This window comes from Emydura macquarii, unplaced genomic scaffold (assembly GCF_026122565.2).
Source record: "Emydura macquarii macquarii isolate MOO-44397 ecotype Brisbane River unplaced genomic scaffold, CSIRO-AGI_Emac_v2 contig_3240, whole genome shotgun sequence".
Taxonomy (NCBI): domain Eukaryota; kingdom Metazoa; phylum Chordata; order Testudines; family Chelidae; genus Emydura; species Emydura macquarii.
The window spans coordinates 6,395,702-6,423,501 of NW_027133377.1; the positions used below are offsets into that span (position 1 = coordinate 6,395,702).

Below are 27,800 nucleotides of genomic sequence, written 5' to 3' on the forward strand. Positions count from 1 at the left end.
GTCCTTACACCTATGGTGTAAACAAAATTCATTAAGGCAATCAAGTGATTAGTATATAACTTTCTAATGAAAACTTCCCCTTGATAACAGGATTGCCCCTTTTTTCCCCCTCCTCCATCTCCCACAGCTTCTGTAGTATGGTTTATAGATAATCTTGCTGTTTATTTAGGGTCATTCGTGGTGCCAGCATGGTGCAGTGGTTTCCTAATTTGACAGGGACCAGTAATCTGGAGAGCCTGTAAGTATCTTCTACCAAACCCTTCCAATAAATTAATTTATTGTTCTATCTCTTCTGGGAACAATTAGTATTACAAATTAACTTCCAGTGATAGAAGTGTAGCTTAGTGAAGAGGGCTGGAAACCAGAAGATCTGGATTCTGTTCCTGTCTATTTTAGGTAATTATGTGACTGCCATTACCAAAGTAACTGAGTGCCTCACAATTTTGAATGTATTTACTTATGGGCCTCAGCTGGGGTACTATGTCCAATTCTGGGTGCCTCACATGGGAAAGATGTGGGTATGTTGGAGAGCAATAAAAATGATAAAAAGGTTTAGAAAACGTGACCTACGAGGAAAGGTTAAAATAACTGGGTATGTTTAGTTTTCAGAAAAGAAGACTGAGGGGGGCCTGATCAGTCTTTGGATATGTTAAGGGCTGTTATAAAGAAGATGGTGATCTGTTGTTCTGTACATTCACTGAAAGTGGGACAAGGAATAATGGAGTTAAGGTGCAGCAAGGGAGATTTAGGTTAGATATTAGGGAAAGCTTTCTAATTTTAAGGGTAGTTAAGTACTGGAATAGGTTACCAAGAGAGGTTGTGGAATCTCCATCATTGAAGATTTTTAAAAACAAATTAGAAAAATACCTGTTGGGGGAGTTGAGCTTTACTTGGTCCTGTCCCAATGCAGGGGTTTGGACTAAAAGACTTTTCAAGAGTCCCTTCTGGCCCTACATTTCTAAGATCTGCTATGTAGTTTTTGAACATTCAAACATGTATGTGTTTGTGTGTTTTTAACACAGGACTCTTACAGGCACCAAGATAAGCAGTATTCCCATTAACCTATGCCAAGAACAAAAGATGCTTCGGATTTTGTAAGTGAACATTTCCTGCGCCTGTTTTAACATCAGTAAAAATAATTCGACAAAAGAAATATTGCTGTATATTTAAAGAAAGTATCATTGCGTAAAGCCAAGTCAAGGTTGCTAGGCCTCAGAATTGTTCAAATGTCTGATCCCTCTTTGACTCATCTGGAGTCCTGGTGCTGCAGAGTAGTGTGTTGATGGACCAGCTCACGTTCTTGAAATAGTGGTGCATTTATTGAAGTACGTGGTGTTTCTTCACCGGGGTGGTGTTCTCCTGTAAGGACGTCAGTGTAACAGCATTTGCATGGGAATGCCTTCACATTCATTGTGCCACCCACTCAATCTCCATAATACACTCATCACACACATTTGGAGAGTAAAGAAGAGTAGTACTTGTAACTACTGTAATGGAGGAGAGGAGATCAGTGGAGAATAGAAAGTGGGGGAGGAGGGAGAGAATGGTAAGGCATATGAGAGAGAGAGAGAGCATGCACACAGAAGGTAAAAGTAAATGATGGGGAGAGGCAAAATTAGAAAATAAAAACATATTTAAAAAAGAGGATGGGTTCTGGGAGGAGTAGGGAAAAGATGATTGCAAAGGATAAATTCTTCTAACTTGAAAAAGAGTGCGGGGGAATATGTGTTCTGTTTTATAGATGAGAAAGACAACACAGCACTGGGCTTTTTCTCTCAATAGTTGGCTTTTTGAATCTCTGGTTTAATTGTCGTTTAGCTGTTTCCAACCCCTTTTGTTGTCACCCTGTCCCCCCAAAAAATCTGAAATGAGTTACATGGCCATGTTTTGTGCACTATTAAATGCAGAGCTAATAACAACACCTACAATTAAGTTGTCTGACACTTCCATTACGTGGTTTCAGTTGCTTATAATTTGGCCAACTTTGCCATTTGGGCTGAATTCTTTTTCATGCTTCCTGTCAGTCTCAGGCTGAATATTTCTGAAAAGTTTTAAATAAAAATGGGTTAGCCATTTCAGAGAGCGAGAGTGAAAAATAGATGGGTTTTCCAATCAAGAACAGAGAGAATGTTCTCTTGTGTTTAAAATACTGAGCTAGGATTCAGGGATGCTCTGAGCAGCCTTGATTCTGGCATTTCCTCACTTTTGATGGCTTGACTTTGCAACCTTTATGTTGTTTTTCATATGTTTTTCATGTACATATTTTGTATGTAATATGTATAGCCAGTGCACATAATGGGGGTCAGTTGCTGTGTAGAGCATAGCAGTCAATTCTCTGACTTTTTTGTGTCATTTTAAAATGTCTTCAGTTTTTCTCTAGAACTGTAGTAGCAGGATGGTTTGTATACTGCTTTTTATTTAATTTATGGTTGCAGTAAAGTAATGTTTCAAATAGAGCAGAGTTAAACTAACCACACTCTTCCCGTTTTCTATTTTTAAGGGACTTGTCTTATAATAATATAAAAGAACTTCCGAGTTTTAAGGGCTGCAGTTCCTTGGAAGAAATGTAAGTAGAAATATATGTTAATTATCTTGAATAACCCTTATTGTGCTGAGTCCACAGCTTACAATCCTGAGTTCTTTTACTTAATGTTTGACAGTAAGAAAATATCATAGATTTTTAGAGCCAGAAGGGAATCTTATGATCATCTAGTCTGACCATCTGTATAACATAGGCTAGAGAATTTCACCCCCATGGAATTCAGCTCACATAGTCAGAGGGTTAACTTTTCTTCCTGTCTAACCACAAAAAGAGTAAAAGAATCAGTAATCCTGCTTTTCAAAGCAAGATTGTCATAATTATAAGTATGCACTCAGTTCACTACACCTTATCCTTGGTATACCCACTCTTTAATCCCTTGGTTACTATAACTTTCTCTTCCTTACATCTTACCTCTCCCCCTTCCCTCCTGCCCCCACAACTTTCCTCTGTTCTCTCCATCTATCAACATGGCATTGTTAAAAGTCCTCTTCCTGTCCAAGAAACACTCTTCCTTCTCAAATCCTTTCATTATTGTTGTGTGCTTTACCACATCAGATAAAGCTCCTCATCCTTTCCTTTCAAGCCCAATATGATCTTTCCCCTGCTTATATCTCTGCTCCCATTTCCAGCCATGGTGCTCTCCCAATCCTCTGTTCTTCTTGTGCCATTCATCTTTCTTTCACTCTCAGCTTTGCACCTTCCAATGTGTAGCCCTCTAGTCTTGGATCTGTCTCCATCTCCCTGCCTATCAAGACCCCATTATCTCCCACATAAACCTACTTTTCACAACTGTCCACCCAGCCTGCCTTCCTTCTTGCCTCATTCTGATCTCTTGTCATGTGTTGTCCTGTCAGAGTCCACTCTTGCAACATGCAGAGTGTTTCAGCTTCCACAGAAATAATTAAGAGTTGAGGTGGTAGGCACCTAGCAGGTTTAGGCCCTTGGACTGTGAATTCTTCAGGGCAGGGAATATATTGTATGTTGCAAAGTGCCTGGTCAATTTATGAGACCACATCATTTGATTTTTAATAAAGATAAATTTACCTGATTCAAAATAAATAATTTTTAAAAATAATAACCCCCCCTCCCATCTCCACCTTTCTTCACTCCCTGACACAGGAAAAGTCCTGTGATTAAAGGCAGCATAAAAATGCACCAGCTCCCTGCTGCCCTTAGAGAAGAATATAGATATTTCATCCACCTGAAAGCAGGTGGCATAAACAGATGAATTTTGCCCTGTGCTATGGCTGTCAGTCCAACAGAGATCAAGTTTGCTATGTTGGCAACAAGCTCTGCGGCCATTTGCCCTCTGCCAAAATTACCCTGCCTTCATGTTCCTTTGAGTTCAGATCTATGGCCTAGAATGCAGGAGCACCTCAATGGATGTTGACTGTCAGATGGGTGCATGGGAAGAGAATGAATTGGAAATATAACCTGCCCTTTAGCTCTTGCATAATGAAGGGTCTCTGTGTTTTCCTTTTATAAATCCATATTTTAAGAAGTAATCGTTCACTCTAAGTTGGAGCTTGGCCTAAATCATCTCAACCTGGAAATGAGTAGGTTTGTTTTAAATGCCAAGGTGAATCCGTTTCACCAAGTGACACTTATGGCTTGGAGGTAGTTCAAACCACACTTGTCAATGTTCACTTCTGCCAAATGGGTTGTGAATTAAAATTTGCTGGAAACTCCATAAGAGGGCTCCAAATATTGAATTAACCTCTCAAGAGAAAATGGCCATGTGTATTGTTGAGAAGTGGGCCCAAAATGGAGGGATGATCAGAAAAATCATATAATCCATTCATAATACAATGGTATTGATTAATCTCTTCCTTATCTTACTCCCATTGTTCTGATTTCCTTATATTGATAGAGAGAGAGGCTGGGGAAAGCAATAGAGGAAAATACACTAATAGATAAGGGAAAAATCAAAAGCTAAGTATCCCTCATTTTACAGAAAATAGCCTCCAAATAACGTTTTTTTCTCTCCCTCTTCCCCCTCACCCCACATTCCAGTTCCTTACAACATAATCAAATCCACGAAATCAAGGAAGACACCTTTCAGGGACTAACTTCTCTACGCATCCTGTACGTATATTTTCTTTACTTATTTTCTGAATATTATAGGACATAAGTTATGACTCATAACTAGACAATATGTGACTCTGAAGCTAATAACCTGTCATGTATTAATGGTCTAGATATTCTAGTTCGCAAGGCAAAGCTAACAGTGATCTATACAATAGTTACTCTTTTATTAGGCACCAGTTTTAGTCTTTCTCTGTTCTTAATATTATTGTTTTATATATAATGTATATATTAGTATAAATACATTGAAAGATTAATATGTATTTTGCATACCAAGTTGGGTAAAAAGTGGTTCCTATTATTTTTATAATTAAGTTAATTATTTTTACCTGAAGTAAATTGCAAAAAGCAGTGTAAGTAAAGTAGGGCAAATGTCATTCTTCCAGACCTAGAGTAGTAAACATGATACATTACTTTTGAATGGACAATTAGTAAGGAGTTTGAGATCAATAGAGGTTAAATTTTTTGAGAGATTTCTTTTGCCTGTCATTGTTGTGTTAATGTTTTTACTTGAGCATTACTGTCTCTTTTTACTAGATGATAGCAGATTTATAATATGAAACAATTTATTGGTAAACATTAGGACTTAAAATGTGGTTGTACATTACTTACTAAGGAGCTAATAAAAGGGAGACATGAGACCCCAGAAATTCACAGATACTGTTAGGTAAATAATAGTGGCAGTTAGTCACTACAGTATAAGGCCTCAAGACTTGATCCTGCATGTGGAAACTCAGGGCTGTCTCCAACTTATTTATAATACAGTAACACTCCAAAGCTCCAGTCAGGGTCCCATTGTGCAAATACTGTACAGATATAAAATAAGACATGCTCTTGTCCCAAAGAACTTATGTTCTCACCTTTCAGCCGATGCTCAGCAACTAGCAGAATCAAACCCATGTACACATGATTCTGTATGGAAAATGTCCTGGAGATACCAAAAATATTGTTAAACCATGTAGATTACTTGGCTTTCCTATCAGAGGTATAATGTGACTGCCACTCACAGAGCTCCCAAATGATGGTTATTCTGAAATTTCAGTGAAATTGATAACATAATGGCATTTTTTATTAATTGCAGTGATCTCAGTAGAAACCTGATCCAGCAGATTCACAAGGAGGCATTTACTACACTTGGTGCTATAACTAATCTGTAAGTAGCCTATTTTGTGCAATACCCCCCGCCTGGCCTCTGCCCCCCCAGCACCGAATTGCTGAAATTATTAAATGTTCTCACTCAGAACTGATAAGTGTTCGCATTTCATATTGCTTTTCATCTGTATCAATCCCCAAATGCTACACAAACTACACACACAGCAGTGAAATGAGGCATTCCTCTCTCGTGTGGAGGACCGCTGTCACACAGCATGCTGCTTGATGAGGGTTTTGAAAGACAGAATGTTAGTCAAAGACACTAGAGCAGATCTCTACTCATATGAAACGTACCATGGGTTCTTCAGACTTTTATGATGTGTAACAATTTTAATATTCACCTTTCAGAGACTTAAGTTTCAATGAGCTGATTTCGTTTCCAACTGAAGGACTGAGTGGACTAAACCAGCTTAAACTTGCAGGCAACTCTGAGCTGAAAGAAGCATTGTCAGCAAAGGACTTTGTGAAGCTCCGGTACGTTGGTAGATAAAACTACAGACTGTTCAGACATATACTTAAAATAACATTTAGATGGACAAACAAAGTGACAAAAGTCAATTCAGTTAAGGCCACTGTGTTCCTGTTAACTATGTCCAGTTGTGCTGGACTTTTATAATAAGTCAAGGGAGGTATTTACAATTCTTGTACCATGAGGCTGCTCTCACTTGTTCTTTTTGGAAACCTTGACACTCTTTTCCCTCACCACTTATATCTGATTGGAGGAGTGGTTTGGATGGAGTTCTGGAGACGTGAAGACCCATTTGCCAGTGACTGGCATGTCCACTTCCTACAGTTTAGAAAATGGAAGCTGGCTCATGATTCCACCATCCCCAACCTTTATACAAATGATTATTCTGTGAAGCCCAGCACAATAACAACAGTAAGCATTTAGGGCCAAATCCAGAGCTTTGGATCAGACCATTATGTAGACTTTCTCATTTTCAAAGACCTTTAGAAACATTAATTCTTATGTTCCCTATGAAGCAGATAAAAATTGTTACAGATAGGAAAATTTAGGCAAAGAGACTGTTACTTGCCCTAGACCGGAGGAAGGAGTCAGAGATGTCTAGGTTTCGATCCCAGGAGTCTGTAGTATTCACTCCTGTGTTAACAAGAGACTCAACATTTTTGAGCCGCTAGCTGAGAATGACTGAAGCATGGCATTCACCGTTCTGACACTCCTCCGTGATGAGCATATAAACAGTGGCCAGGCACAATACAGTCCTTGTAGGATTTCTCTTATTATATAGCCTTGACTCTGAATGCCATTGGTTTTGTGGGGTCTTGTTGTAAGGGTAACTAGACATTCGCCCATCTGAAAATACTGTGTACCCCAATGTACACTGTTTAATATTGATTGGCTTAATATTGAACTCCAAACTGATAAGAGTTACAGTATTTTGACATGAACCTTGTAAAATTCTACTTTCCAGATGCAGGAATCACCAGAGTGGTGAGGAAACACCAAAATTTTAGAGTACAAAGACCATGCTGCAGAAACTGAAGTGTAATCTACCTGACTAATCTAGCAGAGGTTCTTTGAATATGCATCCCTTTTCTAAATCTCTTCAGTTTCCCATTTGCCATCAGCATAGTCTATTGTACTCTTCCACCCTCTTAATTTTCTCTCATCTTGAAAGAAAAAGAACTTCCAATGTTAGCAATATAATCTGTTCCATTAGCAATCAAGTTGGCTACAACATCTTACCTGAAAAATTCAAATAAAGCTCCATGAGGCGACTGCTTTTGCATAGAATTTTATGGCAACCAGATAGTGTTGAACTGTATTTGTGGCCAGCTGTCCCCACCTTATTTTTTGCACTACTTTATAGCATGTTCCATTGCTGGCAGAAAGCAAGGTGCATACCAGGAAATCCTGACCTACACTGTCAAGAATTTCATGTAAACAAAATGAACAATGAGGAAGACAGATGCATGCTTAATAATGTAGTCATCTGGGAATTAACTTGCTTGCACAACAGAGCTACTCTCCAGCAAGCTTGATTAGTTTACATTTCTGTATATACAGGTGATAACATGAATACTAGTAACAACTTGCTTTGCATAAGATAGACACGCAGACTTTGAAGGCTTGGATGAAATGGGATTCTGATCCAAACCACCTGTGGTTCAGTTTTGTTTTGCAAAATCAAGAACACCCTGTTTTTGCCCATCTCTAGTTAGTTTTAGTATCGTAAAGGTAAAGCTTTTGAGAAACTCTCATAAATGATTCCAGTTTGAAGTTGGTCTTTACTAGTGAAAGTGACAAAAAGTAGCTTCTGTAGAACAGTGTTAGCTTTGAGGCCATGCCACTTTTAAAAATTAATATAAATGCCGCCAACTAATATTGTTCATTGTTTTGCCTGTTTTTCAGGTCTCTGTCTGTTCCGTATGCCTACCAATGCTGTGCATTTTGGGGTTGTGACTCATATTTGAACTCTAATGTGGAGGATTCCAGCCACCAAGATCAGAATGCATTTATAGATCATGATAGAGGTGAGAGCTCCATTGTACTAGTGTTCCACTGCATTACATAAATTAGGCCAGGGAGGTAATTACGTAGTCCAAAACGCAGATGAAGAAACTCCTTTAAAGACTTTTTCTGGTATGCGAAACAATACAAAATATTTGGTTCTATGTGATCCAATTCCTATTTCCAAACAAATGGGATTAGTCTGCCTGGCTAACATAGACTTTTCCCTGTTTCAGTTAGAAAATAAATTTTTCTTCTTCCATTGTACTAAATTGGCAGAGTCTGTTATTTTGCTGTTCACTTGCTCCCCAGAACTCTCTGTAAGAAATATCCTGCCGACCACCGCATCTCCATCTCTCTTTAGAGATGGCCTGAACTGTGAGCTTTCAATCTCTGGTTTCAGGCTTCCAAGTTCTCCTCTCAATACGGAGGCTGGGGCTGCTTTGACTGAAAGCAGTGGCTCTCAACTTTTTTTACTCATGGGACCCAAAGTCCATCTGTATTTCTTTTCTAGGATTCAGCCAGATCCCACAGTCCTTTGTGGGCACTAAGAACTGAGGCATGGCAAGAACCCCTGACAGTATGTTGTAGTAGGGAGTGCTGAGTGTGGAGGACAAAGAGAAAAAATGGGGTTGCTGGTGAGAGTGTATCTCCCAACTCCTTCCCCCACATAGTGTTCATCTCAGAGGCCCAATTGTACTGTGCAGGGATGGGGGGATACAAGAAGATGTAATGGGGTTACTGTAAGGTGGAGCAACAACAGGAAGAAGGGAGTGAGTGACCTGCTCCTTTCATGAACTCTTGCTGGGACTTAGCATCCCTGGGATTTGTTTTAGGGATTTTCACAGAGTTCCTCAAGTCCCTCAGAACAAAATAGAATCTAAGTATGTGTGTGGAAAATATATATGAAATCCCCAGAGAATGGAGTCAATTGCTATTTTGCTTCAGATTTAATTATTAAAAAAATACTATGATGATCCATTATCTGGTTCAATAATTTGAAAAAATAAAACTAGCAATACTTCAGGACTAAAATTCCTGCCTTTATTCAGCTACAGCAGATGCAGATGTTCCAAACACCGATGAGAATGAAGAACTGGGTCAGACAATTATTCACTGTGTGCCCACAACAGGTAATTAAAACAACCACTTCAGTTATGCTCTGTATTTCTACCCTTCCATTATGCTTTAGCTGTTTACAGAATTATATCTCTAATTCCTCATAGTCCCAGTGTACACAAAATCCTGCAGTGCTTGGGTGAAACTCCCACTGATGTCAATGGTATATTTGGATGAGTAAATACCACAGGATTTGGTCCAATTTAGCATTATAGTAGAGAGCCATGTTGGAAAAAGTCCATATAGGGTTCCCAAGCTCAGTGCACACAGAGTCTTAGCCTTTACATTTAGAGTTGACAGGATTTGTTGTCCTTTAATGCTTTGGACCAACTCTCCACATTAGCAGTATACCTGAACTGCTCCAACTTTGATGGGTTGCAGTGCTTTTAGAGTGCTGAAATTCTCTGATGTTACAAAGGAACACCACAGACAGCTTTCACCACTACCCATCCTGCCCACCTACCTGCTGTCTCCCTAGCAGCTACTCCGTCCTTGCCAGGTCTCCAGGGAGACTCAGACATAGTACACAAGCCCCTGCCCATTACCAGCCTGCTGAGAACCACTGCACATTGTTCCAGCCAGCTAATATGGCTTCTGCCATGTACCTGCCACCTTCCCATTCCCCTCACAGTCCCCTGATTCCCTGCACAGAGCCATACTGCCAGGGTGGGCAAGGAGACACCCAAGGCAGTTGCTGCAGGGTGGAGAGGGACCTGCACTTATTTTATCTTTTCCTCTCATGACAATGTTCTGAATCCATCTTTGGGATTCAGCAGACTAGCTTTTGCCTTTTGTGCCAGCTTCTGTTTTTATATATGGAGTGTTAGAGGGATTTCCTGGATCAAAGAGAAAGCAATTTATAGGTATAGGGGAAAATTCATCATTGTGTAACTGCACTGAATTTAGCAGTTGTGTTAGGAATGAATTTAACCTATGCTGCTTTGTGCTTGTTTGCTTTTGGATTGTTAGGTTGCTCACAGGAATTGTAATTCATGTGCTATGGTAAAAGCTTTACAGCCTTTTGCTCTCATTTTGCACATGCTGGTGATGCGTCAGCTCTTGGCACTAAGCACGAATACTTGATTTTCAAGCTTGCAGCCTGCCTCTAGTCTCCCTCCCTTGCTCATAATCTCTTCCCAATCCAAGATGTTGCTCTGATCTTGAGTAGAATACCTACTCTCTCTAAATACAGAATCACTGCTAATACAGCAGGTCCACTCCCCACTTTGCCTAGTTGCAGAGAATGGATTGCCAATCACTTAACTAATGGAGCCTGTAATGTGGAACCATCAACAACTCCTCCCTTCGCACCCCCCATGTCCTTGCACTGAGAATGGGAAAAAGAAGACTGTTTTCTGGGGGGATGAGAAGCATGAGGTGGAGGAGGCAATAGATCAAGGTGGTTGGAGGTTGAGAGGGATTTTTTCTATCTGACTGGTAGAGAGAGTCACCAGCATATCATGCAGCTGTTAGAAAACAAATTGCAAATTTTGGAAATATTGAATTCCCTTTCCACCAACACTATTTATTCCCTTTTTCTTTTCCTAAATAATATGCCGGTTTTGCTTTTAAATAGTATTCTACTCAACATTAGTATGTTCATGTGATATGAAAAAAACTGTGGTTTGAAAATAATTTTTCAGTGAGGAATCTTATTACTTGGGAATGCCTGCAAGAAAAGGAAATTTATCAGTTGTTTTGGTTGGTCCATTTTCTAACTATCCAACTGGTGCCATTATGTACCTGCCCAGAAATAAACTGTTTTTCCTTAGGGCAGAAGAACATGTTGATTTTTGTCTTGGCTATAAAGTATAGGCAAGTTTAAATTCTATGGGCCCAGAAGCAGAGTTAAAAAAGGCAGTTAAGGCCTTGAGAGACTTTTGCACTGACCGTTGATTATTTTCCACAATAACTGTTTCACTCAGAATTTGGAGTAGACTGTACTTACTGTGTGGTCTTGGGGCCATTTGTGACATTTGAGGCTCTAGTTTGGGGCTATCTTTTGCTGACTGGATCAGTCTCCAGCAGCTGTTTCACCAACTCAAGATGGTAGCACATTCTGGCCATGCCCTCCTTTTGTTTTAGAAGCTCACTGTACCCATGGACCCACTGGCACATGGTATAGAGCTGGGGCCACCTGGAGATTCCCCATATGAAAGGGGGATTGTCACCTACAATGTTTAATGTTGTTTTAGTCCCTGGGACACTGCAAGGGCCAAGGCCCATTGCATTGGTACACAATGTTTTTGAGGACTCCAAGAATGTTACTTTGCACATGTAAATATGTAGCACATCTTATCATAAGCTTTCAAAATGCTCTAGATACATTAATTAAATAACCCTCATATCTCCCGTAGAAGCTCATATGAAAAAGATTTGAAGGAGAGTGCAAGCTATGATGCTGCTTAAGCTCGATTCCTTTCCTTGTGATGGATTTATGGTTTAAGTTGATTTGCCTCTCATTTCTTCACTTCAGTGGCAAAAAATGTAGAGTAATTTTCTTCTGTGACTTCCCCAAGGTAACACAGTGTGTCACTGGCAGGGCTGGGAACAGAAACCTTGAGGTGAAATCCTGCCCCTATTCAAGTAAATAAATTGAGTTGGTTGGCTTTTTATAAAAGTGTTTTCTTGTAACTTTTTTTTCTTCAGAAGAAAGACTGACATCTTAAAGTAACCCACAGCTACTCCAAAGTGAGTGTTTGTGAATCACTTATTACACAAACTTGTTAAATTTGCCCCCCCCCCCATCCTTTTTTTTTGTGTGTTTTGTTTTTCAGGATGGATTTGAAAATTAAAGTGTTTGTTTCTTTGTACCAATTGTTTATAAAGATATATGGAGGTAAAAATAAAATTTATTAAGGTGACTCAAATAAAAGCTATTGAGTAGCTGAAAGACAATTAGGGTTTAATTATTTATTTTGTTTACACAAGTATTCCCGAGTGACCATTCATCCTGGTAATTATCTCTTCAGGCTTAATTAATTCCTAAATAGCTTCAGCAGCACAGTTTATTTTCAACTGACCTATTTAGGGGTTCAAATGAGTGCTGTTATTCCAGAAATAATTAGTTATGTGCTTGTAATTGTGCTTAGTTATGCAAGATTTTCAATGCTATTTCATTTTTCTTAATTCAGTGTCCTTTTTGTTGTATTTCTTGTAGGTGCTTTTAAGCCCTGTGAATATTTACTGGGAAGCTGGATGATTCGACTTACTGTCTGGTTTATTTTTTTGGTTGCCTTGTTCTTCAACCTGCTTGTCATGTTAACGATATTTGCATCTTGTACTCCATTGTCTTCCTGCAAAATATTTATAGGTCTGATTTCTGTCTCTAATTTATTTATGGGGATCTACACTGGTATATTAACTTTCCTGGATGCAGTCTCTTGGGGAAGATTTGCTGAATTTGGCATATGGTGGGAGACTGGCAGTGGTTGTAAAGTTGCTGGTTTTCTTGCAGTCTTTTCATCAGAAAGTGCCATTTTTTCCCTGATGTTGGCAGCTGTTGAACGAAGCTTTTCTGCAAAAGAGATAATTAAAAATGGGAAAAGTAATCACCTAAAACAATTCCAAATTGCTGCAATTTTTGCTTTCCTTTGTGGTATGGTAGCAGGATGCTTACCACTTTTCCATAAAGGGGAGTATTCAGCATCTCCCCTCTGCTTGCCCTTCCCCACTGGAGAAACACCTTCATTAGGGTTTACAGTAACTTTAGTGCTGCTAAACTCATTAGCATTTTTGCTAATGGCTGTTGTCTACACTAAACTTTATTGCAACTTGGAAAAAGAAGACCTCTCAGAAAACTCACAATCCAGCATGATTAAGCATGTTGCTTGGCTAATCTTCACCAACTGCATCTTTTTCTGTCCTGTTGCATTTTTCTCATTTGCACCATTGATCACTGCAATCTCTATCAGCCCTGAAATAATGAAGTCTGTTACCCTAATATTTTTCCCATTACCTGCTTGTCTGAATCCAGTCCTGTATATTTTCTTCAACCCAACATTCAAGGAAGACTGGAAATCACTTAGACGGTATATCACCAAAAAGAATGGAGCAGTGGCAATTGCTGTCAATACTCAAGGTGGCTGTGTGACACAGGATTTCTACTATGACTGTGGCATGTATTCACATTTGCAGGGTAACCTTACCATGTGTGAATGTTGTGAATCACTTCTTTTATCCAAACCTGTACCATGCAAACACTTAATAAAATCTCACAGTTGTCCTACACTGGCAGTGGTGCCTTGCCAAAGGCCAGATGATATTGGTCAGACTGTGGCACGCAGTCTGCCCATTCTGATTATGCAGATGAGGACGACTCTTTTGTGTCGGACAGTTCAGACCAAGTGCAGGCCTGTGGTCGTGCCTGTTTTTATCAAAGCAGAGGATTTCCTTTGGTTCGTTACACCTACAATATACCAAGAATTAAAGACTGAAAGACTTTGCTGTAAGCTCGTCTTATAAAGAAAGAAGTACAATGTTTCATAGACCATACCTGTTCTGATCTTTCAACCAGGAAGCACTTTTGTAATCATTGCGTGGTGTCACTTGTAAAGAAGGGAAGTGGGCAGTAAATTTCTTGAGCCATATATTTGATGGGCTGGGGAGGGGGCGGGGGGGTGTTGCCAACTGTAAATAATTGGTAAACCAAAACTTGTAACCCAATATTTTTATTCTTTCCAAGCAATAATGGTTTCTTTTATACAGTTTTTATGTGCTAAAGGTCTGTTTCCATGTTGTACTCCAACTGTATTTTGCTTCCACTGTTGTGTGAGGCAAGTTCTGTCAATCTTTCTGGTTAAGCACAATATAAAGGACAGCTGTTAATATTAAGAAATTATTTTAAAATGTGATTTTCTATAATTAAGAAAAAATCGTTGCTAGCTTTGTATAGTATTTTCAGCATTAATCTCAGGATGACTTACTGCAGGGCCAAGAGAAGGGACTATGTTTCCCATACAGAACTGTGAGAGCAATATAGGTATAACATTTTTGTTTTTTATATTTCAAACTAAGATTTGATTTTAATAAGATAACTATTTTTTTATTAAAAGAAATTCTTTTATCAGCCCTCAAGATCTGCAGACTATGAATTAAGAATATTAACAGTTGTCAGGAGCAGTGGAACTGAACATGGTTTTCAGTGGTGACACACTGCTTCAGGTGAAAACCACAGTAACATTTTTCAGTATTATGTAAGGTCATAATACCAGAAGGAATTACCATGGGCTAGACAGTGTATATCATCAGTGCAGGCTGTGTGTGAGGTTAGCATGCTTATTGAGAGAGAGAGAGAGAGGGAAAAACTAAAATATTTTGCAGCCCTATTCACTGTTTGCAATGGTGCTTATGCACACAATAATGTCTGTGAGCATACTGAGACTTTACCAAAAGGGGTGGCAATGAAAAGCAGTTTTGCAGTATAGAAACTTCTGCATTTCTGCCAATTATTTTACTCAGAGTAAAGTACAATGTGGTGAGATGGACTGATTTTCATGTAAATCGGTGAATTAATTTAAAATGTTTTCTTAAGCATCTTAGACCTAAATATCACTTAATTACCATCAATTATCTTTTTATCTGTACTTTGTTTAATCAACAAAGTTATGAATGCATGATCAAAGTAATTATAGAAGTTTCTTGAACAATATGCTAAATCAATAGCAAATCCACTGCCATACCAGTTACTCTGGAAATATTCTTGTTAAGATTTAAGCTAGATTGCTCTTTTGAGAATTAAACTGTACATACTGTGCATATAATGAATTTTTATCTTTGTATGGTAAATTATTTGATAGCACACATGATGGGAAATATGGCTTCAGTTCATTTTGTTAATTAAAGCTACCTCCTAAACTCTAGTGGCTGCCAGTAGCAGAATGTTTAAATTGTGGTTTTTTATACTTGTTTGCATTGTAAATAGACATGGTTGTACAGTGTCACTTTAATAAAACAGAATCCTTGTATATCAAAATCATGTAGTTTGTACAAAATATTGGGAGGGTTTCATTTACTGAATGCTGTAATTTTTGTAACCCAAACTATTCAAGTAAAAACAAACAAAAGCAGAGAGAAAAGAAAACCATCCCAGAGTTTTTGCTTTCTTATAGTTATAATCAAATATTTCATCTTAAGTTGGCATGAAGTATCTCACTGAAAGCAAATAAAATGTACATGGGTATTTCTAGAAATTACACTACTTAAAAATGATTTTGGAAATATTTCAGATGCACAAAATCAGCATGGGAAATGATGCTCATAAATATGGTGTCAGACACAGTGTATTACATATGGCTGAAGTTTTGGAAAGGAAATATGCTAACAGAATAACAAAATTGCCAGTTTAAATGTGGATTTATGAGCTAAACTTAATGCTGACTGTGTAGACTTGCAGTAGGTTAAAACATCCAGAAAAGTGTTTGGCTTTTTACAAAGCATTCTTCATTGTGAAGTGTAGAATTTTAGCCCAAAGGTATCTTCGGAAGGTCATCCAGATGCTAAATATTTATTTTTAAAAGCCATAATTTCATTGCCAATTTCATGCACTTTTTTTTTTTTTTTAGCCACTATTATGTGAGGGCCACACAATCTGTTTCACACTCCCTCTATTGGCCATGTAGCTGCAGTTAAATAACTCTTGGAAGTATTGTGTTGGACAGTAATTACTTTCAGCTTTTTGAAAAGAGGAAAATAAATTTCAAATGGAAAATACAGTCAGTAGGGAAAGAAAAACTATTATCAAGCTTCCAATAAAATATGCAGCAACAGAGTGGGTTTTTTTTTAAAAAAAAAAATCATTCTTCATTTAACATTGATACTTTGCTTTACAGTGTTACTAAAATTGTCAGATATTGTTAATTTGAGGGTACATTTTTTCCATTTTGAACCCTGGAAAATATTGGTTTGTAATGTGCTTCTTAATTATGACTGTGACTATTAATGGGTATTTAAGTTTGTTCCAGTTTCTTCCAAAGCTAGCCAACATGAATAGGTTCTTTCTACCAGCAGATAGAGATAGCAGAGGGGGAAATGCAAGTTTCTTGAAGTCACTCCCCTGAGAAAGAGGGCTGCAAATTGAGCTGGGGCCCAATTCCACCAGCACAAGATAATGGCAGCAGGTGTGGGCTTACCCAGGCGAACTTGGAGAAATCCAGTTAAAAGGTAGGCAAAGGCCTACTTGCAATGTCCTATGCCACACAAGTTAGTTGCAGTAGTAATGACCAATGCTAGAGCAACCACAAGGTAAGTACTGGAAAAACCACAAACAGAAAATACACCTGTCAACATCCACTCTCCAAAAGTGGCATTTGGGTCTACCCCAATCCCCTAATGATGTGAAGAGGTGTGTATAAGGACACACAGGTGTCTTACATAGTTCTAGCAAGCAACCTACTTTTTTCCAGTCAGGTAAAAATTACTCAGAATTAATATTAATTGAATGCAGGGCCCCTTTTCCCCAGATCAAAAGCTTCCTGGCTGCAATTTTGAACTGCAAGACCTTCTTGGTTACTGCAGGAAACAGAACAAAGAGATCACCTGATCTTCTATTCCCTACAGTTACTTTAAGATACATTCAATAAGGATTTCAATCCTGCCAAATATAAGCACTGGAGAGAAGTCCCCAAACAAAATGGAACCTAGTCATCCAGAAAGAACTCACCCAATGTGCAAGATGCAGAAAAACAATCAAGCCAGGTCATCTACCCATCACATTCTACAGGTGTAGTGATATCGTAAAAACTTTAGCTTTCTTTTTTTCTTGTCTCCTGCTGGTGGGAGGTACTAAATACCTTTGTTTGGGCTATCATAGGAGGATACTGAGGAAAGAAACTGCAAATATTTTATGTAATAAGGACTCCTCATAGGAATAACTTATGTTCAGTTTTTAGTTAGTTTTGTTTTAAAAAGAAACTTATTGAAAGGCAAAAAAAAAAAATTGGCATTCCCATTTTGAATGCTTACTGAAAACAGCTACTTCAAATATTTTGGCAATTTGCTGCTGTGCATGAGTGATCACGTGGACTTTAAAATCTGTAACTGGGAGTCCATTCCTGCAGACTTCATGCAGTTACTCCTCCATGGAAGTTTTACACAAGTAAAGTCTGCAGGCCTATGCTTTTCTTAAAACATTTAAAATATTAACATAAACCAAAGACAAAAATGGATTTTTGTATTGTGCCTTTTTTTAAAATTAAACTCAAACACTAGTTTAACCTGAAGAATTCAGTCTATCATATACAAATACTGTTGTTTTCTTAATCTACTGTAGAGCCAATTTTTCTGTTTAATATACATTTTTATACGTCTTAAGTTGTCAGTTACATCCCTTAAGTTCTAACTGCACCCTTCCGAGCTGAATCTCCTGTGTCCAATCTTGTAATTACAAATGTTTTTTCAAAATTGTACACAAATCCTTTTATCTCCAACTTCTTTCACTTTATTTTGACTGTATTGAACAGCTTTTTATACCAGACTTCTGTTCTAATTTGAAGGCTAATATTTTTTAATTAATCAAAACATGTATAGTTTTCTTCAGAAGCTTATCCATATCTCAAATATCATACTCTCAATTTAATTATATTTTTAATTACTTAACTGCTTTTGATCTCTTATTGTTAGCATTCCAAGTTTCGATTTCTTTTTTGGCTGGAGGTTTTTTTTAGTCACTGTTATATACAGCAGAATTTTACTAATATCTACTAAAGACTGGGACTCCTGTTGCTAAAGACTGAATTTTGTAAAATTAATTGAGTGAATGGAAAAAAAAATGAAAGAAGATACTTCATCATAAAGTCTTGATTTTTGTAAATTGTAGAGGCATTCTTACACAATAAGAACTTGGATGGACAAGTTTGTTTTAATGTATTATATTAAAGATATGTTATATTATTAAATGAGATGTTATAGATTTTGTAAATGAAATATAATCCTGCAGCATTTACTATAAAATCTTTGAATTGGGACTAGAATAAACTATCTTGTTTTTGGTTAGATAAGCAGAGTTCTACTATATCAAAAATATGATGTGTCATTGGGTTGCAAAGCCACAAGGCACTGCCTGCATTTTCCTCTGAAAGGCTCAATCTAGCCAAAAGATCTGTTCTAAAGAAATGAACCATATTGTCAATTAGAGTTTTAACAAGAAATTAGACGATGGTTCAAGTGAAGACTTGCTGCAAAAGGAAGGGGGGAGGGGAAGGGCCACACAGTAGTAGGTTGATTGATGATGACCTCCAAATAATGCTAAAAACAATCAGATAAATTTGGCTTGAGCATAGAAACTGAGGGTATATCTACACTGTAATAAAAGACCTGGGGCATGGCCACAGCTGGCAGTCAGCTGACTCTGGCTCAGGCTGTGCTGCTAAAAATTGCAGCATAGACATTGGGGCTTGGGCTGAAGCCCAGGAGGGGGGTGGTTCCCAGAGCCAGGATCCAGCCTGAGCCTGAATGTCTACACTGCAATTTTCTGCCACGCAGCCCAAGCATGAGTCAATTGACCTGGGCTTTGATGCCACAGATTTTTTGTGTTTTTTGTGTTGCTGTGTAGACATATCCTCAAAGTGAAATCTTGACCCTGCTGAAGTCAGTGGGAGTCTTGCCATTGATTTCAATGGGATCAGGATTTCACTTTGAATATTCCGTGCAGATTCCTTCAGAATTTTCCAAAAGGAGAAAGAAACACTCCCCTTTAGGCTGCTCCCATTGCAATGGAAAGAAGTTTTAAATATACTAGTGTGAAAGAATGAGGAATGCTAAAACACACTATAATTAAGGTCCCCAAAATTACACAGCCTCTGGAAAAATATGACCAAAGAAAAAAAATTAAAGCAGTCAATATATCTTCACAAAGATAGACACTGGCAGGGTGGGCCTATCAGAGCCTGGTTTGCTCAGGTGATGGGTATGAGGTGAGGTGGCTTTCTACCTGGTTCAAAGGACTGCTGTTCCTCCCTTTGCTGGAAACTGTAGGTTTGGGAAGACCAACTACTAAATGTGTAGATTTGACTGAGGATGATGAAAATGAAGTTTTCTTTAGCACAGATTAGACCAAGCATAATTTTACACCAAAATACATAGAAGGTAAAATTGGAATAAATGAAGAATAGGAATTTAAAATGTTTAGATATGGTATTAAGAGAAGCTTTTCAAGATTCAGACATACTTTCTGGTATTGAGAATCTATTGAAAATAATATAAAATGTAAATTTAATGTTTCCTTTTATCAGATACAGCTAAGAATAAGTTGTCTACATTATTTTAACTTGATACCGCTGGTGAAATATGCTGATATCTTTTCCTCCATTTTTGTTAACATGCATGAGAATTTAAAAACAAGATTTTGGTTAAGTGGGAAGGTCTGCATATTTCTAGATTCTTCACATCAGACAGATCCACAGAAAGAAAACATGAATGCTTTAAAGTCTCTGTTTTCTTGCAGTGATATACAGATAGCATGTTATTTTTAATCTGCAAAATTGCAAATTTAAATAAGGATTATACGTATAAAACTCAGCCAAAAGAAATATTTTATCTAAATTGTTTACTACTTCTGTGTGTTGAATCATCATCTTCTTTTAGAAACGAGATTGGTTCCTACTTACCACCATATTTTTAAATGTTTTATGCTATTAACTGAATAAGAATATCATGAAAGGGTTTATTTCTCATGACAACGTAAATGTCTTTTTCTTGTCATTTCAAGTGTCAACATGGTAATAAATGCTGTTGTTCATAAATATTTTACTTGCCTTTTTCTCTTTCCCTTCTTCCCTTCTTCATAAAGCATTTTTTCCTAATTGTTATTTTGTGTATGATTATTTAGTAGAATATATTTTCTAGTATCTAATAAGGACTTTATTTTCAGTTTTTCTAGGTGTAACTCTTTTGATAGTTGTAGCTGAAAATTCGTAAATACTTTTTAAAACATAAGCAATAGAAAAGATATGTAAGTAATAAGCAGCCTGATATTACAGGGCTTGATCAAAAGCCCACACATCAAGAGAAATACAGGACGACATCAAATCACCAAAAGAGATTGCTCCTTAGTGAATGCCTGCTGGAACAGGGATTTAGGATATGTCTACTTCACAGACACTACACTGGCACAGCAACAGTGCTGTAGTGCCTGAGTATAAATACTCGATCCAGCAACAGAAGGGGTTTTTCCATCACAGTAGTTAAACCATGCTCTCGAAAGGCAGTAGCTAGGTCAACAGAAGAATTCTTCCATTAATCTAGTGGTGTCTGTATTGGAGTTTAGGTCAATTTAACGATTATCTCTTGGGGGTGTGAATTTTTCACACCCCCAAGCAACATAGCTATGTTGGACCTGAGTTTTAGATGTAGACCAGGCCTTAAATTATCATTACAGCTACATTTCAATGATTTCGTAAACTTTATAGAGCTACAGGCCAGAAGGGACCATTAGATCATCTAGTCTGGCCACCTTTTATTTCACAGGCCATTAAATTTCACAAAATATCTCTCCGCTTAGCCCAATTACTTTAATTAAATTAAAGCAGTTCAGTTCTCAGGAGTCCAAAACTGTTATGTGCCACAAGCACAGAGCAGGAGAGACCAAAGTGCCACCAATGCCTGAGGCCTCTGCAGTGGCAGGGAATAGATTAGTAAAATATGCCTGGATAATCCTAGCATGGATTTACACCCCATGCTGCAGCAGTAGATGGGGGGAAAAAAGCCAAGGTCCTAGCCATTCTGACTTGGAGGAAAATTCTTTCACAATCCTAAATTGGCCAGTGAGTTTGACTCTGAACATGTGAGAAAGACATATATACCAAGCTTCTTAAAAAAAATTCTCTCTACCATTTCAGACAAGTGGCCCACCCTGTCTAATGTCCCATCTCCAGCTGTGGCAAATCTCTGATGTTTCAGAGAAAGGAGAAAAAACAGAAAAGCCCAACCCACAGTACATATGGTTAATTGTGCTTTGGGGGGGAAAAAATCCTTCCTGATCCCAGAAGAATGTTGGCTGTAGCCGTGAAGCATGAGATTTAATTATTGCTATTGTCTCTCAACCTTCTTTTTAATCAACTGAATAAATTAAGCAACTGAAGCCTCGTGTTGTAAGGCTTATTTTCCAGCTCTTGTATCACTTTTATAACCTCCTCTGAACTCCCTCCAGCATTTCTATACCTTTCCTGAAGTGGTACACTAGAACTGGATACATTCTAGTAGCAGTCTTACCAGTGGTCTGTGTACAGAGGCAAGATCACTTCTCTACTTCTATGTAGTGGTCCCCCTTTTTATATATCCAGGAATCACATTAGACCCTTTCACCACAGCACTGCACTAAGAGCTCATGTTGCGGTGATTATTTACGATGACCCCCCCACGTCAAACTCTGAGTACAATGGCATTTAAAATGTCTACCCTATAGACTCATCAGTATTTTGCTTCTGATTCTTTAAGAAACCAATTTTCTGCGTTTTTCAGATGAAAACAAATCCTTCATCTTTCTATTTAACAACTCTTGGCTGTTTACTCTTTACTTTAGAAGCATTACCAATTTTTGTTATTCTGACTCAGAACCCTCTTTCCCCAACCTCAGTGCCAACTGACAAGTGGGTTACAAGGATATCCTGATCCTAATAAGTACCACAGAACATCATATGAGGTGTTAAATGAAAACCAGCATTACTCTGTTCATTAATATCATTGTGAAATATATGTACAGATACATATATATTGAAAATGTGTTTTAAAGTCTGTATCAAGGCAGAGCTGACAAATGTGTTTTCATTCATCTGTCTCTGTCAGCATGCAAATTAAACATTGTGAGCTAACACAATGACTGCACATCTCCATATGAAGTCACCAGGGAGATGTGAAATTAACAGGAAAATAAACTACAAGGATTATCCTGACTCTGAGTACAGAAAATGAACTTTGGGGAATATAAGTAGAAGGCAAAAAGACACCCCTTTATCCTGTACCTAAGAAGTAAAAAACAAAACAAAACAGTATGTTGACATTAATGAAAATGGGATCTAAACCAGCCTAGGTTAAAATGCTGTACAGGACATTTGGAGTGAGAAACTTCTTTAGACAAGAGGGGTTAGTGTGTTAAGTTCAGTCACTAGAAAGCATGTTACAATTTTGTTTTAATTGTAACCTGTGATTTTCATTATCCTTATTCACTCTCTCTTGAATCTTAAATCTTTGGTAATGAACTTGCTCTGATTTTCCCTATAAACATCTCTCAGCACTTTGATATTAAGCTAGGTGCTGCTCCTGGGTTGAATCCTACACTTTGGTGTATATACTCTTCCCTTGCGGACAGTAGACCTGCTGCTTCTGTGAGTGTTCAGTGGATAAGGGGCTGGACACTATATAGGGCAGTGGTTCTCAAAGTAGGGGGTGGGCCCCATGGGTGGGGGGGGGACATGCTCCCCGTGTTGCTGCTGCCACACTCCCTGCTTCCCGCACTGTAGGCCCTGTTTTTTTTCTGAAAGGGGGATCTTGGGAGAAGGGGTGGCGTGATTATTAGGGCCTACAGTGTGGGAAGTGCCCCTATTTTTTTCTGAAAGGGCCCCCCTTTCAGAAGGGAGAAAGGGGTGGCGTGATTCAGGGGAAGGGGTGATGCAACTGTTAGACAAAAGTCCACTGGGGGGGCTCCATTTAAAAAGTTTGAGAACCACTGATATAGGGGGGCTGTGATGGCCCTTTGAGGACCCCTCTTGGAAGCCCCTTGGTCATACCACACGCCACCCCAGGAAAGGGACAGTGAAGGTGGATCATACAGGCATGCCTAGAGAGGGTGCAAGAATGCAGCCAATCAGAGCCCAAAGGGCTTAGCTAAAAGGAGCTGCAGGGCCTAAGCAGCTCAGTTCCTGGCTGGGACCAGAGGGCTAAGGAAGAGGTGGAGAGGTTGCAGCTGTGGCCCTGGCTAGAGCAGCTTGATAGGCTGATGTACTGGCCCTGGGAATGAGGAGACCTGGTAACTGTAACCCTAAGATAAGAAGTGAAGAGAAAGGGGTTAGGTGGGAAGAGGCCCTGCTGTGTATAAGGTCCCTGACGGGGCCTGGATTACCCTCCGGGGAATTGGCCCAAGCCCTGAGAAGGGAATGAGGCTTGTTTAGAAGTGTGAGTGTTAAAGGGCCTGGAGATGGGGCTGAAGCCCCTGATGAGGGCTGACAGTTTGTTGAACTCTTTGCTGCCCTAGAACGGGTTTGTCCATTTTTAATTGTGTGATTTGGCCAGAAGGCTGAGCCACTGAAGACCCACCAAGCAAGATCAGCAATTTACAAAGGGCTCCAGGACCAGGAAAGAGTGAAATATCACACCCAGCCACTCACAAAAGGCACTCACAAAAGGCACTCACAAAAGATGACATGTCCCCTGTCACAAGGCTACTTCAAGGGAGCTTGGGGGATGGGGTGCTGTTAACCTGCAAGGCAAAGTAAGGACGAGTCCACAGGAGACGTTTTGGTGGCTAAAAGGCTGTCGGTGTTAGGTTGCTGACACCCAGTTAAGTCTCCCTCTCACTGCAGGCAAGGGGCTAATAAGGTGACTCGCAGACCTGGGTATCCTGAGAACCATCACTATTCTATCATACCATTCAAAAGCTTGTTTCCTACCACTTCCTTCAATTATAGGCATATTAAATTCATACTCCAAAATTTACTAAACAACAAAGTGAAAATGAAATTAGAAACACAAATGCAACAGAAAACTGACCTTGCTAGTAAATGTGGGGGGAAATAGCTAAAATGGAGATTCAATTGGAGGTGGAAATGTGGAAAACAATAATGTTGAAAAAACTACGTTTGATGGTTGGCAGCAGAAAGGGCCATTGGGATATTTTCCTGCATATGTAGAGGCATATACATCATGGAGCAGAGAGATTACGATCAGTCTCAACACAGCTCTGGTGTGATCGTATCTAAAAATATTACACTTAATTCTTGGCACATCAGTACAGTAAATATATTGACAAACTGAAGGGAGTTCACAGAAGAGCAACAAGGAAGGACTGATTTATGAGGAAAGATTAAAATGCTATATATGTATAGCGTGACTAAACTACAATTATGCTGAAATGTAAGTGCTCAATCCTGTTCCAGTGGAGTACATGGGAATACTACTAGCCCCTAATTTTATGAATATTTAATGGGTAAAAACATTGAGAAGAGAGGAATTATTTAAGGTAGTCCAAAGGGAGTATAGCTAGTAATAAAGGGATGGAATTAAAAAAAGGAAAATAAAACCTGCATATTAGGAAAAAAATTCTGAGAATTAGATCTGCTCGAGTGTGAAATAGCCTCTCCAGGGAAGTGATAGAAGTGGCTGACACATTTAAAACGAAACTGCATTAATCACTAGAAAATGCATCATCTGAAACAATTTTGCATTGGCAGGGGGCCAGGCTGTGTGACCAAAAATTGCATAAACTCTTTGTTTCTATGCAAAATATATTTTTAGCAATGAAGACTAGATGGTGGGGGGGAGTAACCCTAGTTTAATATCCCACTTGTGACGTTTTGAATGTTGTGGTACCCTGATAAGGCCAAGAAGTCCTATTTACTGACATTCTGCTTCAGTTGTGTTCAAGTTAAAATACATTGGGGCCCAGTCCTACAGCCCTTGTGCAGGAAAAATGTCTCAATGTATTGCAGGATCAAACCTGATGGTGAAATTTATTATGTGTGGGGGCAGAGTATCTTGGACCAAATAATCGCTGACTTCAATGGAGTTGTGCTGATTGACACCAGTTGAAGATTCTGGCTCTTCTGTATCATCAGTGGACTAAATGGACTGCAAAGAAATCCATTATCCTGCAATTGTTGTTAGTCAGTTTCCAATTCTCTGGTAGGCACGTGGCAGAGCAGTGCTAATGCAGAGGTATATCTAAGAAATTGGTAAGGCATTATTTGATTTTTTTTCCCCGAGCCAAATACATAAAATAAAAATATGCACCTTCTCTTTCATTTTGAGATTAAATGGCACTCATACTGGGTATGAGCATTTAAAAGAGATTAAACAGTTCAGGTTCTACAGGGGGCACTCAGTGCCCAGATCTGCCCAGGTCGATGTGGAAGGCACATCTGTTGCCCGTGAGGTAACCTGGGCCCCTTGGAGAGTTGTGTGCCTGGCAGTGATGGGCATCTGCTGGCAGGAAGGACTTTTGGTTTAAGAATCAGGCTCCTGAAGGATTTCGCAGCTGCCCCAAAATCTCAGAATTTGTACTGGTGATGTGGTTGGTGAAGTGCTGTGGTTGCAAGTCCAAATGCAGTGCAACCTGAAGTTTCATTGAAATAGACTAGAGAGGCAAGAAAAAGTGGTCCTCTCCAGACAGGCCCAAGGTGGACAGTTTTCACTACAGTCTACATTCCTGTTGAGAAAGGAATATACTATAGTATATTCTAAATATATATATATATATATATATATACTAAAATATATATAGTATAAATATATATATATATATATATGTATATATATACTAAAATATACTATAGTATATTATCCTGATATAAAAATGTATTTGACATACCAATTATTTTTCAAAACGCTAAGGGAAAACCAGGCATAATGGTGGGGGGGTCACTGAAGAGGAAAATTTCAGGCTTTACAATTGCCAATTGTAGGTAGGGATGGGAGGGGGGGTGTCAGGTCAGGCCAGGCAAAATATACAAAATCCCATTACCACCTCAAGTGCGATTCCTCAGACAAATTAATATGTGAGGGGAACGTCTACTAACACACATTCCAGGGCTGGGAGAACTGAGAGAAGTGTTCTGCTGCGTAAGTTGCATGTAGGGCCTGAAAAAAACAGCTCTCTTACAAACTTTAGACTGGTGGCTAGGGTTCTCACACAGCATGTAGGAGATCCCTGATTCAAGTCCCCCCTTTCTTTAGAGAGGGCAAAGGAATTTCTAAGGTGAGTTCCCCAACTACTCACGTGAGGGGCCTGATCTGGTAGCTGTGCTGAGAGGGCACATACTGGATCAGGTTCCCACCTGCGGGTGAATATCTACCTTTCCCCATTTGTGAATTGCTCTGGGGCTTGGGTGGGGCAAGATACCTATTATGAGGCAGTAGAATGCCTGCTCAAGCAGCAGATAAGTAAGTGCCTGGGCACCTAGAGCAAGGCTGCAGAGCACAGGCCTGGCAGCCAAAACATAGGTGCATGTTTGCATAGGTGGCAGCTGAGCTGAGTTTTGGGGAGCACACAGATGCCTAAAAACAGCACTAAGGTGCCTTGGTATTAGTGACTATAGTGCTTTAGGATCCAGTTACATCTCAAGCATCACGTACGTGCCAGATCACTGCTCTGTATAAGGTTCTATGTCGCCTTGGTGTGAATGCCTCAGTGCTGGGGAGCAGCCTCCTGCAGGTGACCCCGATGGGTGCTGCCTCCTGGCATGAACTTCACCCGGTGCTGGGGATCGTGACCGGTGCCGGGAGGGCGACCTCACTCCTTGTACTGCCAATGCGTGGTGCTTCGGTGACCGTGACCTGGAGCGACTTCTAGGGGAGCGGTGCCGAGTTGACCCCTCCACCCAGGGCGACCTGGTCATCAGAGATCTCGTTCCTTGCACTAGGGATTGCCTGATCCAACCAGGGGGTTCCAACGCGGGCTTCCCCTGTGACACCAGCCCTTTCTCTTGGCGGAGGCTGGGGCGGGAGCGTGGCCAACAAGGTCTGTGCCGCCTAAAACGCTTCTGGTGTCAACGGTGCCAGCATGTGCAGAGACACCCCCCCTACTCCCAGGAGTTGGGGGTGGCTCTCTAGTTGGAGACATGGGCTCCTGTGGTGACGAGTGAACCTCCACTGTCTGGCTGGGGTGTGGCACCATGTTCGACCCCGCTCTTTCGGTGTGGGGAGTGACCGCACCATACATTATTTGCGCTGCTTCTTCCTCGACGGAGAGGAACAAGGCCGGTGCTGACGGCGTGCTCTGTACTGATACCACACTCAATATTGAAGCAGAGCAGGTTGGCTGATCGGAGTGCTGCCTCCATCTCTAAGGCTTTCAGGTGGATATCTCTGTCCTTTTGAGTCCGGGGCCTGAAAGCCTTACAAATCTCACACTTGTCCTTGCGGTGAGCTTCCCCCGGGCACTTTAGGCAACTATCATGGGGGTCGCTCAACGGAAAGGCTTCCCGCAGGAGGCACATGGCTTGAAGCCCGGTGACTGGGGTATGCCCCACTCCTGGCAAAGTCCCAGCCGGGACTATCCTAAATTGACTAATTACACTATTAAGGACACTTAAGACCTAATTTACCTCACTAAGTTAAAACAAAACAAACAATTAGGGTCAGAACAAAAGGGAATAAGCACTTGCGACTGCAAGCCAAAGCAGTTCCAGCAACCATCACAGGTAGAAAGAAGGAACGGAGGGGGCATAGGGCCGGCAGCGCCTCATATACTGCGGCATGTGTATGGGGCTCCAGGGAGCGCCG

General features: G+C 39.7%; 1 protein-coding gene across 1 annotated transcript in view; it reads left to right on the plus strand.

Moving 5' to 3' along the window:
- The window catches only part of LGR4 (leucine rich repeat containing G protein-coupled receptor 4), a 106,873-nt gene extending 91,437 nt beyond the window's left edge, over positions 1 to 15,436 (plus strand). Inside the window, 10 exon segments of the mRNA XM_067532121.1 lie at positions 170 to 238; positions 1,023 to 1,094; positions 2,501 to 2,566; positions 4,556 to 4,627; positions 5,709 to 5,780; positions 6,128 to 6,253; positions 8,154 to 8,275; positions 9,305 to 9,385; positions 12,532 to 13,629; positions 13,632 to 15,436. Of these exon segments, the coding sequence (XP_067388222.1) occupies positions 170 to 238; positions 1,023 to 1,094; positions 2,501 to 2,566; positions 4,556 to 4,627; positions 5,709 to 5,780; positions 6,128 to 6,253; positions 8,154 to 8,275; positions 9,305 to 9,385; positions 12,532 to 13,629; positions 13,632 to 13,807 (1,954 nt within the window). The 3' untranslated portion in view covers positions 13,808 to 15,436.
- The last annotated feature ends 12,364 nt before the right edge of the window (positions 15,437 to 27,800 follow it).